Raw genomic sequence first — 20,447 nt, 5'->3', positions numbered from 1 at the left:
AGGTTGCTATTTGACTTCAGGTGTAGCCAATTCTGAGCACTAGGAACAGACTCCAAAAATATATGTTAATCTTGCCAGGAGATGGAAGAGTAAGTTCTGCATCTCTGTTGTTCATTCTTGGTTTTGTTATGTAGGTTTTGTGAGCTTTAGACAGAATTGTTTAGAGTTGTGAAATTGTTGGGTGTTAATCCCAAGCGGTTTATCTCTACCAGGAGAACAGATTTTAGTTCTGTTGTTCTTTTGAAACTTGGAAATTGTTGCTTGGTACCAACAGATAGTGTCCCATTTCAGAGAGAAAATAATATTCTACCTTTTACATTTTGCAAGCCTGCATTGCTGCTCAAGAGCATGAAAGCATCATCTGTTCTCCCTTGCTCCCAGCTTTCTTTGCCTTCTCACCCACAAAACTGATTGTATCTTGTGAGAGTTATGAAGTGTAAACACACTTCAGTTTTCAAATCTCAGGCCTACCTTCAAATGGCACAATAGTAAGGCTCAGGGCTGTGAGACGGTAGCCTTGTATGAATCTCTCCCTTTTATTTGCTTAGGCAGCTTCCCCCCATCTTGTTTCAAGTGTGTGCATAATTCCAAGTGAACTGGTTTATGTGTTACTTGAGTGAATGTGCATCCCTTTTTTATATGCAGTTTTGCTTATTTATGTTGTAAAGGAGATGCACAAGGGAACAAGGTGTAAAGATTGCCTGCGTGCTGGCAGAACACAGGACCAGTTAGGAGAGTAACTGTGGGTTAAATAGCAGACAGGGAGGAAAAAGGGGAGGATACCAAAAAAGCTGATCTGCTGAAGCTTTGGAATGCTGAATCCAGGGGTGGGCGAATGGGGGTGGTTTGGGAATGTTCTCAAGCCTTTGTTAAATGTTTTTGCAGTTGGGAACGATGTGAATCCCAGAGCCTCAAGTTGTGTTTATCCCTCTCTCTTTTTACCTTTTGATTTTTCTACCTGAAAAGCCAGATGATTAAGTCCTCTCTTTCTTGTCCACTTATTGCTCTCTGCTTCATACAGTCAGCAAAAGAGGCACTATTATTCTGTGTTTCTAGAGATGGGTCTCTGTCTCCTAAGTCTTCTGTGTCTTTATCTAACAAAACAATGTTTTCATTAGCTACCTTGAATACTCATCTGGACCCCAGTTATAAAACTTCCATATTATGACTGCATGTGTTTTAGGCGGGGAGTTACACTTAGGGATACTGTAAATGTCTGGATTTTAAAAGCTCTTTTAGTTTGAAGCTGTATTTTTGAATAAGAGAAAATTTCTGCAGGTAATCAGGCAGCTGTAAATTTTATCTCAGCAAATGCAGCCCCAGAGATTTGAATTTGGGAGCTTCTACAGAAGTAGGTTAAATGGGAGATTGGATTTAGGGCAAAAGAGGAGTAGGTGCTTTACAAACTTACCTCTAAATTCAATGAAGTGTGTATACTTTCTTTTTCTCTCTGTATGTACTCAGTTCATGTGTAGGCTAAGCAGAGGAAATGCGAGTCATCCACAGTGGTGTATCAGTTTGCATGTGAAGGCAAATTAAGGATCAGTTTACACATGTCATGATCATTGTACTGCAGTATGATTTATATTCAGTGGTGGCAAAATGTATTCTCATGTGCTTGGTATGTCCGGTAAGGATAAGGTTCAGGTAGAACAATGTTGAGAAATCGTAGTAATGAAGCTGAAGGGTAGGATAATGGACTGATACTATTTTAGATGGAAAACTTTCAGTTGTTGATTTTACTGAGACTACAAAAGTTGGCTTTTCAAGGAAAAAGAAATAAATGTTTGTGGGATTTCTGTAAAGTACAAGTACTCTGGCATCAACCACTATTATTTTGTTCTGAATTACACAGCTTAACAGAAGGTAGTAAAACAGCTCTTACAACTCCATAATTGCACAGCAAAGTGTCATCTGCTTTATCGAGCTTTCAGCAGCTCACACAGTCTGGGATTATCAATTTTTAGTCAACACGTTACATTCTCAGTTGGATAAAACATTTAAATTAAAACAAATTAACAACTTCAGTTGTCACTCAAACTGTCACTCAAAGCCTGTTAGACCCCTATGCATCAGATGGCCCTTAGGCTCTCTAGGGAGTTGCCTGGGTGGTTGGTGTGTTGGGCTGCCTTCACAATACAGCTTTTTTGTTTAGAATATGGGTGGTGGAAATCTTGCAAGTTGAAATGAGCCTGCTTCCATGGAAGGCTGAATGGATTTATTTCCCTTGTGCAGTTGTTGGATATGAATCCTTACCAGGGATTTATTCTAATTCTCTACATTCTTCCTATTAAGCCTAGGCTGCCTTGCATAAGATAATTCAAGTTTTCTTAGATGGAAAGAGGAAGAGTAAATATGATTCTAACCTATTAGTTAAATTGTGAAAGAAGCAAGTCCCAGCCTTTCCTAAAGGACAGTTAATTTGTTTTAAATGGTATTACAGTAACACTCCTATGTAATAGAGACACCCACCAATAAACCTCAAGGAGCAAACAAGAGCTCCCTCCCTGTCAGGAAACTGCCTGTTTACCTCTGCTGCCTTCTCTGTCCTTTTCCTTCTCTGTACAGCCAGTAATAATTCTGTAATAATGTGTATTTGAAAACCTGTGTGAGTCACATGTTTAAGGTAATGAAATTCCAAGTTATATGCGTTTCTCTGATTTCTGTGGTTCTCTGATTTCTGTGGAAGTTGGCTGAGATGAGGCTTTCTGTAAATTACTTGACTGGGCTTGCATGTCTTGCCTTGTGCAAATAGTGTGTTTTGTTATTTTATGCTGTCTTAAGTGCCTGTAAGGTTGTGCTCTGCTGGCTTTGATAGGGAGTTTGAAAAAGCACTACTGCAGCACTAAGCAGCACAAACACAGATTCTTCAAGTTGTAATGCTTCATTCACCTCTGCATTGTGGTGCTACCATGTGTCAACTTATTAGTACATGTTTTATATAATAGTTTCAGTTATGAACTCTTAAAACATGCTTAAACTCAGGTTTGTTTTTTTACTAAGGTATGAAATGACTTGAAGTGTTCTGATAAGAGACTGTAATCTAAACAGTGGAATGTTAAGAAGGATAACTGGTAGAATAAATTTTGCTACAATGTGTTTGATGTTTCTAGAAGTTAAATAAGTTCTGAAGTTTCTCTTCAGTCACCAAAAATTAAAAAACCCCACCAATTAATAAAAATTAAAAAAAAAAAAAAAAAAAAAAAAAAAAAAAAAGAAAGAACACCCACAACAAACCAAGGCCATTCAGAAACGTCAGGGAAAAGTGTAAATATGGGAGATGAGTTGTTCTGTTGTTGTTTTTAGCTTTTATTGATATCATCTTTCAGTTCCTTCCCAGCCAGACAGGCTAGAAGTTTGTCCTCGTTTTTGAAACATTGTATGAAAAGCTTGACTTTAACTTGATCCCAATATTGGGACTTTGTGACCTTTGGAAACTAGTCCCTAATTAGAAGTTTGGCTTGGATGTGATCCAAGTGCCTTCTCTGAAGTTAAACTCTAATATGGTATATTAGAAATTGAGAAGAATTTGCTGGCAGAGAGAAGACAGCATAAATTATTTGGGTAATTTTACAAGCATTATAGATACAGTAGTCTCAATATTTACAATTTAATTGAATGTTTGCAGGTCTGCAGTGCATATCCTGTCAATGCCCGAGAAAAGATTAAGTTTGGTTAAGAGGAGGTGCTGCATTGGGGGGATCTGTAGGGAGCGTACATATACATGTGTACATACCAGCAGAAGACTGGAAGGTGGTTGCCAAAGAGAAGCCCCAGCAGCAAACACTTCCACATCTGCATATATTTCCATAAACTGACTAAAGTAAAGAAAAATCTACAGGATTTACCCCAGATTTCAGGCTGTAGATTCTTAATTGCCTTGAAAATTTTGTCCCTAGGCTGAACAGGCTGATTGTAATTGATGCAGCCCCGTGCGCAAAGGTTGTAAAGCGCCTCCAGAAGATGAGAACAATACCTTTGCTTCGTTGTTGGAGTAAGTTGTATCGTCTTGCTTAGGGAGAAAGATGTGACCAGAAAGGAGGGTAGTCCTATCTCTGTCTCTGCTTGTGAATGCTGGGAGAATAGGTTTAAACCTAGCTGGGCCTCAAGTAGAGGTCTGTGAAAATATTGAGATAAGTAGTGATTGGGAATCTTGCTTTATGTTTCGTGGCTTATGAACTTACCCCCTGGCCTGCAGCAGGGTGCCAACTCCTGCTAACAGGATGAGTCAAGAGAAGTCAAATACCCTGCTGAGTCAGATATCACACCACCACATACAAACACTTGTTTTGTGTTTTAACTGCATATTTCTGTCTTACCACTTTACATTTATTTTTTGCAAAATTTTGTGTCTCAAAGAACCAGGATGGAGCCACAATTTGTGTGAGAATCAGGAAGCCCAGGCTACTGACTAGGTGGGGAAAAAAAAAACCAAACTGTTTAAAATCTCATATTTTATTGTCCCCTTTCCATCCTCTTGCTTAAAGTCAGTTTAGCAGACTTGAAAAACTTACAGCTACTAAAATTACTGAGAAAGAAGAGATCTGTTTTCAGTTAAACATTTCTGTACTGTAGTTCCAGTATGATGTTTGGATAGATGCCTCACTTAAAGGGCTGGGAGCATTTTAAAAATACATCTCCAAAAGCTACCCACTGAATTTGGTTTTTATTTCCCTTGTTAGGCAAGTAATTGCTAGATTGGTGGTAGATTTCTTTGTTGTAAAATCCAGAATGCTGAAAGCATTTCCATTGCAAAAGACTGAAGCAACCCCACTCCCCCACACACCCCTCAGTGATTTCTCTTCATCTTGCTGTAGGTTGGTTTACAAATGCGCAAGCAGTATTGCTTGTTTCCGAGAGTAATGTGAAATGTCCTTAGGATTAATTGGGTTTTATGCTGCTAAACTGTGCAGCTGGGATGGGCTGGTGGTAGCAGTTGGTTTCATTGGTTTGACTGGCAACTTTGCTTACTTTTCACAGTTGTCTTAAAGAATTCCCAGTTGTCTTTTAGTGATAGAACGAGAGCAAATGGCCTCAAGTTGTGCCAGGGGAGGTTTAGACTCAATATTGGGAAAAATTTCTTTGCTGAGAGGATGATCAAACATTGGAACAGGCTGCCCAGGGAGGTGGTGAAGTTACCATCACTGGAAGTATTCAAAAAAAGTGTAGACGTGGCACTTTAGGACATGGTTTAGTGGGCATGGAACAAGATTAGTCCAAAATTAACATGAACTAGTGTTTAGCCTTGGTCTACTGCATTATCTTGTATCTTTTCATGCCTTTTTCCTACTTGCAGGTTTCCTTACTTCTCTAGGAAGTCTGAATGAGTAGTGCTGTTGACTGCATATCAACTTGTCCTCTGACCTAATACAGGTTATGCTGCAGGTTTATTGTTCTCACAGGATTTTTCACTAGCTGTTTTGTTTTCTGGATGTGGGAAGTTGGAACCTCTGACTTCCTTTTTCCAGTGTCCAGACTCATCTGCTCATGTATTCCCCATTTTGTATTCTTACATTTTATATTCCTTGCTGTAGTGATTTGCACTTGTCTTCACAGCAGGTGCATTGTCTTGGTTTAGCCCCAGCTGGCAACTAAGCCCCACGCAGCCACTCGCTCACTCCCCCACAGTGAGACGAGGGAGAGAATCAGAAGAGTAAAAGTGAGGAAACTCATGGTTTGAGATAAAGACACTTTAATAGGTAAAGCAGAAGCTGCACACACAAGCAAAGCAAGGAATTCATTCACCACTCCCCATGGGCAGGCAGGTGTTCAGCCATCTCCAGGGAAGCAGGGCTCCATCATGTGTAATGGTTTCTTGGGCAGACAGATGCCATCACGCCGAACATCCCTCTACCCCTTCCTCCTTCTTCGTCCCAGCTTTATATACTGAGCATGATGTCATATGGTATGGAATATCTCTCTGGCCAGCCTGGTTCAGCTGTCCCGGCTGTGTCCCCTCCCAGCTTCCTGTGCACCACCAGCCTTCTTGCTAGCAGGGCAGCACGAGAAGCTGGACTGTCCTTGACTGCTTAGCAACAACTCAGAACATCAGCATGTTATCAACATTTTCTCATCCCAAATCCAAAACACAGCCTCACACTAGCTTCTGCGAAGAAAATTAACTCTATCCTGGCTGAAACCAGGACATTCATGTATTTTCGCTATATCACCACTTTTGCTTTAAAAAAACATTAACTCTAGTTGGACCAGAGACGGCCTTCTGCAAATAAAGCCACCTGAAGTTTTCTCTCACTTAGACAGTGAAGCATTAGTAATCCCAAAGTGTTGGGAGTTTTTTGTTTTGTTTTCTCCTTTTATGCACACTATGTGGTTGTTCATCAGCTTGTGCATAGGAAAGTTTTGGGAGATTGTGCAAATGTCAAGTACATACCTCTTCTGTGGAGTCCATTGCTCCAGTATGTCATTTAAAGAATCCACTGAGAGTAGGAACTGAGACTGCTGTATTGATTTCTCATCACATGTGTTTAGCTGTTCTGGTTAATTAAATATCATATAGGGGATTATTAATTGTTAATCATATTTTGTGGATGTCAAAGATGAGCTGAATGAATTATAATTTTCCAGTTCCTACTTTGTCTCTGTGGATATTTTTCTTTTTTTCATCGTGAAGGAACCAGGGACTGTTCTGGTGGTTCCTTTCTACAAGCAAGAGGTGCATACCACATGTTTTCATCAGTTTTGTTTGCAGGAGGGATTATTTTTCATCTTGGGTTTTGTTGGGTTTTTTAAATATTAGTTTTAACTTGGAAGAGATGATGAGAGAGAGGTTTGGGCTCTGTTAGGGTAGCGAAGAGAGGCCAAGGCAGGCCACAGAATCCTTGGGCTGTGGGGACAGAATGGGACTGCACAGCATCCACTGAGTGTTTGCTTTCAGACTCTGTAGCCACAGAGAGGCGTTTAAAAATGTTTTGAAAAGATTTCAAAAAATTTTCAAATGTTAATTGGTGTTTGATTTTTTTTTTTTAATATATTAGAACTGTTGCTTTCTTACTTTTCTGATATCCTGATTTAAACTTTCAGAGCCTTTGAGAAGGTACAAATCTTACCACAGCGACGTTTACAGTACTTCAAGTGAAAGTCCATCTGTTACTTCTTCAGAACCAGATTTCAGGCAAGGTAAGACCTGTGTTTAAAAAAAAACAAAACAAAACACACAAAAAACCCCAGCACCAAAACCCCTCAAACAAAAAACCTACAGAAAAATGTTTAAGATGAAAAATTGACCCCAAAAGTATAAAGTTAAATCTTTAGTAGGAGACTTGATAATTACCACTGATACGAAGTTCTAAGATCCTCTCCTGTAATTACAATGCTGTGTACAGTTCAGCGTAACTGGCAGTCTCTTCAGAAATGAGTTTGACATTAGCACTCTGGAAGGGAACTTGGTAGGAAAAGCTAGAAATGGTTAACTTTTTACTAGAGTGCTTGCTTTAAATAACATGCTGTCTTCAGAGGCACAAAAATGATTGAGTTGTTGCTAGTGTACAATAACAGTAGATTGCAAAAGCTTTATATGGGACACACATGGTTTAATTATTTTTACATCAGTGAGTTTTACTGTGAGGGTTAAATGGTTGATAATTTATAGGCCAAGGATTTTGGTGTAATGCAAAGCAGTACATAGTACAGGCTGTCTGTATGATAAATTTAAGTAAATTCTATGAAATCAATGGCTTGGAAAAGCAGGATATGGTGTGAAGCATTGTTTTTCTGATATATGGCAGGAAGAGTTTTCTTTACACAGTGGAAGCACAGCATGGAATGTGATGCTTGGAGCATTTTTTTGAAAGAGATGCTAGAATGGTAAAAAGAAGTCAAGAGGAGAGCACGGTTGACAAAACAATCAGCTTTGCAGTATCATTATAAGTAATGGAGGCAAATCATTTGATGACAGTGAAGAAAGCAAGCAATAGTTAGGGGCTAGAGTATAGGTGTACCATATGTATTCTGTACGCACAGAATTCCAACACAGGCTCCCTGTACTTGCTGCTCTCTCAACCTTCCTTGTCTTCGTCTATCCTCCTAGTTACTGAGCCAGAAGCCTAAGGAGCAGTAACAATTAGCAAGACTCCTGTAATGCATTTCCCTTCATTTTCTTGCCATTTAGAACAAGTTGTTTATGTGTTCCAGTCCAAAGTCAACAACTCCTAAGTTTGTACAGGCAAGAGAGAGCTGCTTTCTGGCTACTGCTAGTAGCATTGCTGGACTCAGTGAAATGACTCAAAAAGAACTATTTCTAAATCAATGTGTTCTGCAAGAGCTCTCCTGCTAGCTCTGTTTATTGAGGGTACAGTAAGAGATGAAAGTGAAGCAGTTTGCAAAATTAAGCTCCAAGTGTAGCATCTCAGGTGCTGCTACAGCAAGGCATACCAGGAAAGAAGATAACTATTACAAACAGAATAGCAGGTTAGTATATTGCCAAAAGGAAGGAGGAGAAAAAAAAAAAAAAAGGAGGAGTCAGATTCCAGAACAAAAATTAAACACAGGAGCTCGGCAATATATACTGGTTTCTTAACTCCCTTCTTGTGAACTGAATACATAATTACTTTACCTAACTGTTCTGGAATGGTTTTGTATGATGTCTCTGCTATGTATATGTCTCAGCTCATGGCTGACAAAGAAATGTGTCACCTTGGAAAGGTGTCTATGCAATTGTGTGTGGGGTTTTTTTATTGTGGTTTCTTTTAGGCCTTCCTTAGTATTCTTCTTCAAAGGACTTTGTGTGGTGCAGCTATCTTTGTTGGGGGAAACTGTAAGATTGCTTTGAAAACTGAAATCAACTTCATAATGCTAGTTTGTCTAATAATGTAATGCCATTGTGCAAGAACACATGAATCTGATTCCTTCTAAGTAATCTCATATGACTGATAAGTCCTCGATTTTTGGATGGGATTGTGTGCATTGTTGCCCAGCCAGATACTAATTTGTCTTTTGGTTTGCTAGTGAGAAGAAATGAAGGTTTCAGGAGAGATGATGCCAGCGGTGCTTTGCCAGGTGCTGATGATATCTCCACATCAAGTCAAGCTAATTCTCAGAGGGCAAGGTAAACCCCTGCGAAAACAGTATATCTTGGAGTGCTTTGTCTTTATCAAAGAAAGTATTCTAAATCTGCAAGCGAATTTTTCACTCCCACCACAGCTTCTGTTTAAGGCTTAGAAATGGCATGTTGTACTTGAAAGAAAATAGCATTTCAGAATTACATATTGCAGTCTGAAGTAAAAGTCTTGTGATGCACTGTGGTGTAGGGGTAAGTATACCAGCTAGGAGTCCAAATTCAGTTCCCATATTTAATGGAGATGGGGTTATTCTCTGTCAAGTTGCTATATCTGTCAGAAGGTCAGGGGCTATGTCCTGCTTGGAAATATTTAATAATTTTTATTTGGAGTATACTTTTCTAAAATAAAGTTTTGGAAAGTGTTGATATTGATGCAGATTAATTTTAATTTTTTAATTTTATAAGGAAATTATAGCATGCTTATTTCTTTGAAGTAAACCAAAAGCCATACATTTGATTGGTTATTCTGGAAAATTCTTGGTTTGTGTTGATGTATTTGGATTCATTTTTTAATACTTCAGCACTGATTAGGCAGGCCAATTTGGTAACAATTTATGCTTTTTGAAATTTTATTTTGCCATGTATTTGAATATTACATCTGTTTGGATTTTATTTTTTCCAAGTGCTGTTCATCAGTATTGCTTTAAAAAGCAGGTTCTGCTTTGTACGTCATCTTAATACAGCATCTTGGTACAGCAGAAGCGTATCTTGCCATACCTGTTAGGTTTTGAGAGTGGTTCCATTCTAAATATTTGAGAATTTTTATTGACCTTGACCTTTTGGATGGAAAATTTTCTTCTAGTCTCTGCCAGACGCTGAGTCACCTTGGAATATTTTATCAAAATGATTCAAATAATTTTTGTATTCAAGGGAAAAAGAGTGACGTGTGTTTTCCCTCTATTCCCTCACCATATTACGACACAGCCTTCTGTTGGCAGTTGTCTTGCTTCTGTTGGCAGTTGTCTTGCTTTGTTTGGGGGAGATCAGGAGAAAGATTGCTGCCGTGCTCAATATTTTAGGTTATTTATATGTTTTTGATATGAGTTGGATGGGAATCCTGCTCTATCCTATTAAAGAAACTTAAAGATGTCTGAAGACTGGAAGCTGTTTCAGGTGATGTGGCAAGGCTGTCAAATGTGTCTTCTGTGTTCATTTAACATATAGGGTGATATGCAGTGAGTAGGGCTTAGAGCCATGCTTTGAACATGAAGATTAAAATAAATGAACATCTGCTTCTTGCACTATATTATGTGCCTTAAAAGGATCTGAGTAAGGCAGGATCTCAGATGAGCTGTATCTGAGTGCAGATGAGCAAGAGAACAGTTACTTGGAAGTCTTAGAGATTTCAGTTATCTTGTAAGCAGCTGCATTGGTTTTCTTACTACTTGCACTTTTGCCTGAAAAACACAAAGTCATTTAGAAATTTATATATTGGCATTTCTTGCAGTGGAGAAGTATTTAGGCATTGCTTAGCTGGGTTGACACTGCTTTGTTGTCAAGAATATGGTATCTGTTCATGTAACAGTGTATGTATTAAACTGCAGTGTCCAAGCAGTGTCTTAGAAATTCAGCCTGTATTGATGTATGAGAATTTTGGCTAGTGTGTGAGCTTTTAGGGCAAATTTTCAAGGACTTGGGTTACAGGTTTATGTTCCGTGTAACCCCCGTTACAGAGCTGTAAATTTCTGCTTTGCATTTTATGCTGTTTTAGCACCATGCTAAAATAGTAAAGTAGACTATTACTACTGTGTGTACAGAATAAGCATATAGCTTTCTTAACTAATTTGCCATTGTTTTTTTTCTTTCGGTGAATACTGCTAAGTCAACCTTCATTCTTCTTTGACTTGAACCCAGGAAAGCTGCCAATTCAACACTGTAGCTATGCTTCAAAATAAAAGCAGCAGTAATTTGCCTGTGCTGATAGAGAACTTTTGTTTCTATTTACAAAATGTTTCAGAAACAGAAAGTAGTGTGTGGTATGAAAATGAGTCACATTGTTGTAAATTAACCAGGCCTATTATGCAAGTGAAAATGCCATGGTAAAACAATACATATTTTCTCATGGTTCATATTACATTATTTTACTTTATATTTCTCTGTTAAGACTGGCACCTTTAATAAATGTAATTTGTTTATGTGAGAAATCTAGAAGGTAAATACTGTTTTGTAAGTGCAGCATAGAGTTATCTGTTGTGCTTAGCAATGGAATTAATTTTACAGGTATGTAACTATACCGTCCTACTTCGAGGCTTAGTATTTCTTTGAATCTCTTGTTTCTGCTTGGCATCCTCTCTGTGCCTTTGGTAAAAGATACCACTCTGCACTTGCACAAAAATGTCATGGTAGGGTACCACAGATAGTTCTTTACTGATTTTCATAATTATTATCCATTTTCGTAAGGTGAAAAAGCTTTTTTTTTTTTTAGCTAAGTACCAGACTAGTAAGTATAGCCAAGAACAGAAAAATGAGGCTGAACTCCTGAAAGCTAGTTTTACTAGCTTTTTTGTAGACCTATTGAGAAACAGGAAAGCAGCCACGAGCAGAAATTGGTCCTAAAATAATACTTAGATAATATCTCTCTTAATTATGTGAGCTGAATGGAAAACAGTGCATGCCCCCTCTGTCTTTCTCCAACAGCTGTTAAAGCTTTCCAGTGGTAACAAGTGTGAAAAGGAATACCATCAAAGATGGTAGCTAGTTAAGTAGGGAGATTTCTAAAAAAGTAACTTAATATTTTTATCCAGAACATTGCATGTTGCTGCTTTAAAATGTCCTGGGTTGCAGAAGACTATGGCTTTTATAACTTCAGAAACATAAGCTCTCAAAGTAAAACTCTTGATAACGAGTATTTCCAAGGAGCTGATTCTCAGCATTTACGTTATTTGGCTGGTCATTTGATTTCAGTGTTTGGGGAAGTGTATACAACTTGAATTCCATCAGCATTTGGGACCATGTTTCAGTGTTTTTCTCTCTGTTCAGAGATACCATCTGTACTTCAATACATATTAAATTTACTGCTCCTGTGGCAAGTCCTTAGAGGCAGACTGCTTAATTATCCACATAATTATCCTTGTAAAACTCAATTGCAAATCAAATAAGGGGATTTGGATTTGAGGGAGTCTGCTGCCAATGTTAAAAAAAAACAGCGAAGCTGTTCAGAGTTATCAGCCAGTGTGACTTGTGTTGTTTGGGTGGGCTGGCTTGCTGTTAAATTAGAAGAAGCCATAGATTTTTCAGTAGCACACAGAAAGTACACTCAAACCCTTGTCGTGGTCTGTGACTCTTGGTATCCTTTAAACTTCTTGGAATGCTTTCCTCATGGCAATAGATACTCGTGTCTGTGTTTCCTCTTTGCTTCTTGTATTCCTTATTTCCCCTCTCTGCCCCGTTTACTATTACTTCCTTTCTCTCTCTAGGAGCAGCAGCTGACATGGATCTCTTCCTTCTGTTGCCTTTTCCTTCCACTAGATTTCATTTCCATATCCTTCCTACCTTACCAAAAGGCATCCGTCTTTCTCAATCTATTCTTGACCTTTCCACTGCACTAATTATTAGAGAATGCCTACCTGCTTCCCTTCTTCCAACTTCCTTCTCTGATCCAATACCTGCTAATTTCTTGGTAAGTACACTAGATGAGTCGTTAATTCACTTCTCTGTCTCATAGGAGTCAGCCTTCCAGGTGATGGCTCACCTTTTGTCTTCAGGTTAATAAATTAACTGTGAGATTCTGGTTTGCAGTCAGACATTGATGAAAATACAGAGTAGCAGCCAAGTACTTGTCTGATGAAGTACCATAGGAAACACGCTTTTATGATGTTATTTGTTAAGAATGTAATTCAGATTTTTTTTTTTTAATTGGAGTAATAATACTTGTGTATTCCGAACTTCACAGAAGAGCTCCACCCATATCTGTCAACAGTATCTCCTCTTCTATAGAATGAGAGACATGTTCCTTGTCTTGGAACCTAAAGAGTGAATCATGCTGATACCCTCCATAGAAAACTGACAGTTTGAGGAAGACAGAGTTAGTTTTACACTACCGAGGATGCAGAATTGTGGTGATTTCTGGTTGGTGATAGAGCTTGTATAGGAAAATTTTTAAACCATTAGGTTTTTGAGCTTCCTTCCCGAACACCCCACACTCACCCCAATTTTCAGAGAAACTAATACATGTCTATGAAGTTGATAAACCAACATAATGATAATACTTTACACAGTAACTCATGATTGCTTCTATTGCACAGAGCTGAATGTTATTAAAAGGCAAATTTTTTCTCTGCAGTAGGGGTTTTCACATTAGTAATTGTTTTCAGATACAGCCAGTTGCAACATGTCTATCTTTTTCATATCATCTTTGATAATTCATAGACGTTTATGTTCAGAAAGTGTTTGTTTTGTTTCAGAGCCCATCCTTAGACCTTGATCTGAATGGTGCTTGTGGGTGTATTTAACTTAGTTCATTGTGCATATTCCCACATACGTTGGTCTTAATAAGCTTCCTCTTGATGAAAAGTGAAGCATGTGCACAAGTCTTTGCAGGTCTGAGGCCTTTTCTCATTACTTTGTCCTTTTAGGTGCACATTATTATGTCCGTTGCAGAAAGGAACAGAGGAGGGAGAAGGGAATGCTTTGAAAGCCCTGCATAATGGAAAGGATAATGGGCTTACATCAATACATTTTTCTGTAAATACTCTGTATCTTCCCTGAAATTCCATTTGAGAAACTTCAACGTTGTCTTACTCAGTTTGTGGTGCATTGGTGGCGTTTTATTGTTTGGACTTTCATGATAACATAATTCTTCTTACTTTAATGCTGGTTTTGTATGCTATCCACTGAAACTTTAGTATTAAAAAAATGAAGAGAATGTGGTGCACTGTTTACACTATTGGCGTTCATTAGAAACTTCACTGGAAAAAGACTGAAAAAAAATGGAAATCATGTCCACCAATTAGCATAGACAACTGTACTCTCTGTAGATTACCTTTAACTACAAAGGGCTGTATGTCAGTGTCAGTGCAGGATTTACTCTACATTTATCTGTATTCCTAAATTTCAGTGCAATGAAATGCAAGCTTCAAAACACCTTTTTTGCTCTTTCATGTTTTTCATGAAAAATGGTACTTTGGTGTACCATCTACACTGACACTTAGCTTAGTATTGCTAAAAGTGTTTTTGATGGATAAAAGTCTTGTTAGTTTCCCCTATCCATTTGTGTTTTAAAATTGCCTCTATATAGTTATGTTAACAGAGGAGCAATATTGTTTTTTCTTGTTTCTTGCTTCTAAAGAAGCCTTGATTGGTTTATATTTAGTTTGGGGTTTAAAGATGTTTTTCTGTAAGCATGGCACAGAGGGAGGGGAGTGGAAGTTGGATTTATTTTTCTTGGATTTCACATTTCTTCGCATTTCCTAACCTCCTGGTTTTCAAATAAAAAGTGGCTTTTGTTCACACAAAATGGGACATGGATTTCTTTCCTTCCACAGAGAATAAAATTTGGTAGGACATTCTCTCAGCAGGACATCCATACCTGCTGAGAGAAGAACTGGAGGATAGGTTGCTGTGTTTTTCAGAAATACCGATGAGGTTTTTTGTTTGTCTTTTCTCTTTTTTTTCCCCTTCAGAATATTAATTTAGACTGATTTATTTTTTGTGGTGGCTGTGTATCAACAAAGACACTCTTAGAAATTTAAAAGAAAACGGATTTTTTTCAGCAAAATAAGATGATTAAAACATTAGAGTATGATAATTAGAATAATTTCATATACAGGATGTTGATACATATAAAATGTTTATATAAATATTTCGAGCTATACTGCTGCTCAGGAAAAAACAGGGAATAAATAAGTGCTGTGCAAAGAGTTCGTAACGAATTGCCACAGAGAAAGTGATTGGAGCAATATTTACTTATATAAAGTACACTTTTTTCTTTAATGATATGTTTTCGAGCATGCCTTTTTCACAGTCCCTGCTTGAACTGAGAAATTAAGAAATTTTCAAAGCATTAATGTTTTTCTTCCTCCTGTGTGTTCACTGGTTTTGTGCTGATTCACTGGGTTTGTAGTGTCAAGTATTTTTTAGACTACAGCTGAGCCTTTATTTGCATATGAATACATGACAGGCAGCTGTAGAAACTTGGCATGTTTCCTCATTTTCTGTATTGATGAATTGCTGTGCTAACCTCCTGGCTGATGAATAAATGTTGTGTTTAATGTGGTATTTGATAACTAGTTTTTGTGTTCTGGACTTCTACTACTTAGCTAAGTGCTTAAAGTAGCAAAATGATGTAGGTATACCTACTAATGTCTTTCACCCCCTCTGACTATACCATAGGCAACATGAAGCACCATTTGAAGGCAATCTAATAAGTCAAGAAGTGATGCTAAAGCGTCAGGAAGAAGAAATGATGCAACTACAAGCTAGAATGGCTCTGAAGCAGTCCCGACCTAATCTCTACCCAGGAGATGCAATTAGGTCCTCAATGCTTGACATCACCAGAGATCCGCTGAGAGAAATAGCCCTGGAAACAGCCATGACACAAAGAAAACTGAGGGTAATGCCCTGATCTCAGGTGAACTCTTATTTTCATTGAAACAGAGCAGTGTCTTGACTGAAACTCTAATATGTGGGATTCATAAACTGGGTCCTGTAATAAACCGTCATCAGCAGATTAAATACTAGATGTTTGGTGTTGCCCTGGTAGGAAAGACCTACTCTCACAGGGTAAACTTTGAGGTTTTGTGGCATTAGTGGCTACATAGCCTAAAGCGGTATCAAGAAATGCGAAAACAGACAGCAAGCCTTGACTAAAGATTGCATTGATTAAACAATATAGCATCCTAAGAAAGGTAGGGTGTAGTTTTGTTCTGTGTTCTGTGGTGTTTTCAACCACTTCAATTTGCATTTATTTCTTAGTGTACTGTGGATGTGTCCCACCACCATCAAAGATTATTAAATGAACAAGTTAGGAAGGTAAAGAAAGGCAGAGGGGGTTCATTTGGCCCTTGGTTTCACCCTGAATCACCGTGCAAACTCCCCTTTCCTTTCCCAGCTGTCTTGGTATGTAGATGAAATAGAAGATTACAGAAAAGAGGGAGACAGGGGTATAGGTAAATGGAGTGGCTGATCTTTAGAAGATAACGATGGCTTGATGCCCTCTGCTGCTGCTTTCAGTGAATTGGATTGATTTTTTTAATTTTTTTTTAAGGATGGGAAAACTTGAAACAAGACTTAAGTGAATTTGCTGTCCTGATCCATGGTAATAGTGCCTGTATCAATCTCCAGTCCATAGCACTCTGACTAGTTAGTTCACATAAGCTTTTAACTAACAGGTTGTCTCCCCTCTCCCCCAGCGGCTCTTAGGAGGTTTACATGCAGGTATTTTACATATAGTACACAGTAGGCAGTAGCCAATGAAAGTTTTCCCTCAAAAGGTGAATATTGTGCCACTTTTTTCATGTGGTGTTGAAATGGGTATTGTGCAGAGGACTTCCTTTAACAGTTTGGACAGGTAACCTCCTACAATTTACAGGGTGAATTAGTAGAACGTTTATTTGTCTACAGGCAGACAGAAATCAGCCAGGATCTCTACTTGAGCCTGGAAGATAGAATTAGGCTGAAACATTTCAGGCTTCAGGAGAGGAGACTTGTGGTGTGTCACAGGCAGAGATTTGTTAAGGAGGAATTGCCACCAATACAAAAAGCCTTAGTAATGTCAGGCAATTGCTTACTGAGATAAGCCTGGTTATCCATCCATAAGATGGTCCCAATATGCAACTCACACTCTGTATTTTAAAGGAAGACAAATAATATTACAGTGTTGGCTTTTTGCCCAGCAAAGGAAGGAAAATATGCAGAGTGATAATGTCACCAGCACTGTAGCTTGCCAGAGGTATCTGGCACACATGCTGGCAAAATTGGTTTCTTTTGACTTAACCAGCTCATGGGAGGAATTCAGTACAATTTTCTAGTTTCGGCCTTTGGTTCGTCTTTTGGCATTTCCAGGGCAGGAGTTAACTGTGCCTCAGTCTGTTGTTCCAGCAACACAGTGTTCATTTAGACTCTTGTGATTTTTAGAATTTCTTTGGCCCTGAGTTTGTGAAAATGACGATTGAGCCATTCATCTCCTTGGATCTACCGAAGTCTATCTTGGTAAGAAAGGGACCATTCAGCAATCAGTGGCAGGGGAAGTATGTTAAACCAGCAGATGTGCTTTTATCACAAGTGTGAATGTTGGGTTATTTTATTTCACAAAATCCAGACTAAGAAAGGGAAGAATGATGACACCAGGCGAAAAGTAAATGTGATGCTTCTAAGTGGGCAGAAGCTGGAGCTGACTTGTGATACCAAAACGATATGTAAAGATGTCTTTGACATGGTTGTTGCCCATATTGGCTTGGTAGAGCATCACTTGTTTGGATTGGCTACTTTAAGAGGTAAGAATAATGATTTGATGTAGTTGACAGGTACAGAATAAGAGGAATTAGCTACATGGTGTTGAGAAAAGATAAGCAGAGACTGCCTAGTAAAGTGTTTACTTGGAGTTATGTTCCATTGTACTGAGGCAAAATGATTCCTCAGTGAACAACCTTGCACGATAAAATTCTACATTTGCCTGAGGAATGGCAGCTCATCTTGGGCAGCCTTTTCCTTTTGGTTTTCTTCCCTGCTGTTTGTTACTTTCACTCTGACTAGTACTCCTCAGAGGACATGAAAGAGCTTTGAGTTCTGTTAATAGGCTTATATTAATTAACAATATGCATACTAACAAAGGCAATGTTGCAGCCTCTTGTGGATTCAGACCCACTGGCATGCATAGGAGAACCTTTTGTATAGAGAGAGTTGCCTTAAGAAAAAAGAATTTGCTCCTGAGCTGTTAATTTTTTTTGGAACAGACCAGAAGTTGGATTTCTTTTTTTTTTTCCACCACCGGGTAGGAGGTCATTGTGGCAGAACTAATGTGTTCAGACCCAAGTTTCCCGTCAGCATGTTTCCCATCACAGGCTGTTGCAGAACTGTAGCGGTAAGAATACTGGTGTGAGATAGAAGTCCTAGCAGCCCAAGAGTTTACTCTATCCATGGCAGGCTCCTGGTGCTCATGGCAATTTAGAAAGCCTTGAAAACATTTGCAGAAACGTAAATGGGACAGAAGTACTAAGGAAGGGAAAGAATGATGACAAATTTTGGATTTCCTATGGGATAAGAAATTTGAAATTTTAAAGAAAACCTAGCTCCTATTTTGTAGCTATCACAGGAGGTAGCTTCTTTTTTCAAGTGGTGTCTTCAGTATAACTATAAAATTATTTCATCTGCCCTTATTCAGTGTTCTGTTCTGTTTAACAGCTATTGTGTTTATAAGCCATTGTTAGTCAACGGAATACCTTACTGTTCAAAACCAAATTTCAGAATTGTAAATCTGGTCTTGATCCTTCAGCTGGAGGAAGTATTTGATTTTAATGTTTTACCCATGTGCTTCCCTTCAAAATTCATGGCAGACAATGAATTTTTCTTCGTTGATCCTGACATAAAACTAAGTAAAGTAGCTCCAGAAGGATGGAAAGAAGAACCAAAGAAAAAGAACAAGCTCCCTGTCAACTTCACACTGTTTTTTCGCATAAAGTTTTTTGTGGATGATGTCAGTCTTATACAGTGAGTGTATGAAAAATTTTTTTAACCCCTTAAGCCCTAAGTTTATGGACGGAAATTTGATATTAATCAAATAGTGGAAATTTGCTGTAACCGGAAGTGTAGCAAAGATGGTGTGGATTTTTTGTGGTTTTTGTTTTGTTTTCCTATTCTAGGCATACACTGACTTGTCACCAGTATTATCTACAGTTGCGGAAGGACATCCTGGAAGACAGGATGCACTGTGATGATGAGACAGCCATATTGTTAGCATCGCTAGCTCTCCAAGCTGAGTATGGAGATTACCAGGCAGAGGTACACCAGCAATTTCATCTTTAAGAAACTGTGTTCTTGCTGCTTAATTAAAGAATGGACTGTGAGCTGCCACACATGCTTCACAGCTCTGCCCTGGACTTCAAACTCAGCTGATATGCTGTTGGCAGTTTTTGCTGTGGGATAGTTTCTTTTAGTCTAACACAGGGCTGTTTGCAGAATCTAATTCGAGATCGGAGTGTTGAACCTTCTCTCTTCAGTGGAAGTAAGTCAGGCTTGACTAGGAAGAAACCATAAGTGAAATTAAGCTCTAGGTCAGGGTTGAGATTCTGAATCCCTCCCCTTCCTCAGTTGTCATGTATATTCTCTGTCAAATGAAAGTTTGTGCTTCATTTGTGCTCATAGAATATATGGAGAAGCCATCACAAAAATGTTTCATGTTGTAGGTGCATGGCATGTCATATTTCAGACTAGAACACTATGTCCCGGCTAGAGTGATGGAGAAACTAGATCTGTCCTACATCAAGGAAGAGCTGCCAAAATTGCACAGCACTTACGTGGGTGCATCTGAAAAAGAGACAGAGTTAGAATTTTTGAAGGTAAGTGGGCAGTGGTTTGCTTCCTTAATCTGTGACTTAAGAAATTCCTTGTGGGAATATCGGTGCATGGACTTCAAGCGAAAGTACAGGACAACAGCTCAGGTTCTGAATAACACTGAAAGGAAGAAAGTGAAAAGATCTTTTCAAACGACACATCATTTTACAAGTGAAAAGAATTCATAATAGATGGAAAGGAAGTCCTTTCGCTCTTTCCAATCAGTAGCCTTCCTGCTTTAGCTCCGGCTAGTTCAAAGCAACTATTGATCCTTGTGTTTACTCTAAAGGAAATTACGATTATGAGGCATCGCACACTTCATTCCCTATGTCCTTTGTTGTTTCTGTTGAGAAGAATATATTTCGATTATGGAAAGTTTTGTTGCAGCTAATACTGTTCCTGGTGCTTGGTATGAAGCAAGCCAGAAGTATAGTAAGACACTATGTAAGATGGCAGGAAAACTATAATCATGGACAAATTTGGCTTATTCTAAAAGGACCCATTAAGAAATATAATTATGGGGTTTGCTGCTGTTGCTTATGAGATACAGTCAGGACCTGCCTTGATACAACAGCTGCCAACGAGTTCAGGGGGTGACTGTTTGCTGTTGAGACATTGGATAACCATTACACTGTAATTCAACAGACACCCTGTAGTTCCACAGTCTCTTTGAGAAGGTGATGGAAGAGGCATTCAGCTGACTTTGCCCCTTCTAAGGCTGTTGCTAGTTTGGCAGAAGTGTTCTTGTAACTTAACCACAGAGAACAAGAGTAGGGGACTTGATCTTAGCTAAACCTAGTCTGACTGGGGTTGGGGAGAGCAGTTAGATTCCCTTGTTTGATTCATTACATCAATCCCTTATGCCAATACTGAAGAGACAGCA

The 20,447-nt window shown here is 38.6% G+C and overlaps 1 protein-coding gene across 1 annotated transcript in view; it reads left to right on the top strand.

Moving 5' to 3' along the window:
- PTPN13 (protein tyrosine phosphatase, non-receptor type 13 (APO-1/CD95 (Fas)-associated phosphatase)) overlaps nucleotides 1-20,447 on the top strand; it is a gene marked incomplete at its 3' end in the record, with an annotated part of 101,849 nt that overhangs the window by 40,507 nt on the left and 40,895 nt on the right. The window contains exons 7-14 of the mRNA XM_010297153.1: nucleotides 7,042-7,137; nucleotides 8,965-9,064; nucleotides 15,407-15,626; nucleotides 17,150-17,224; nucleotides 17,334-17,508; nucleotides 18,568-18,721; nucleotides 18,874-19,012; nucleotides 19,417-19,569. Coding sequence (XP_010295455.1) covers nucleotides 7,042-7,137; nucleotides 8,965-9,064; nucleotides 15,407-15,626; nucleotides 17,150-17,224; nucleotides 17,334-17,508; nucleotides 18,568-18,721; nucleotides 18,874-19,012; nucleotides 19,417-19,569 — 1,112 coding nt within the window. The remainder of the gene's footprint in view (nucleotides 1-7,041; nucleotides 7,138-8,964; nucleotides 9,065-15,406; nucleotides 15,627-17,149; nucleotides 17,225-17,333; nucleotides 17,509-18,567; nucleotides 18,722-18,873; nucleotides 19,013-19,416; nucleotides 19,570-20,447) is intronic.

The sequence above is a fragment of the Phaethon lepturus genome, unplaced genomic scaffold, assembly GCF_000687285.1.
Source record: "Phaethon lepturus isolate BGI_N335 unplaced genomic scaffold, ASM68728v1 scaffold7901, whole genome shotgun sequence".
NCBI lineage: Eukaryota > Metazoa > Chordata > Aves > Phaethontiformes > Phaethontidae > Phaethon > Phaethon lepturus.
The sequence above is the reverse complement of the archived record's forward strand: the minus strand, read 5'-3'. Positions and strand labels throughout refer to the sequence as shown.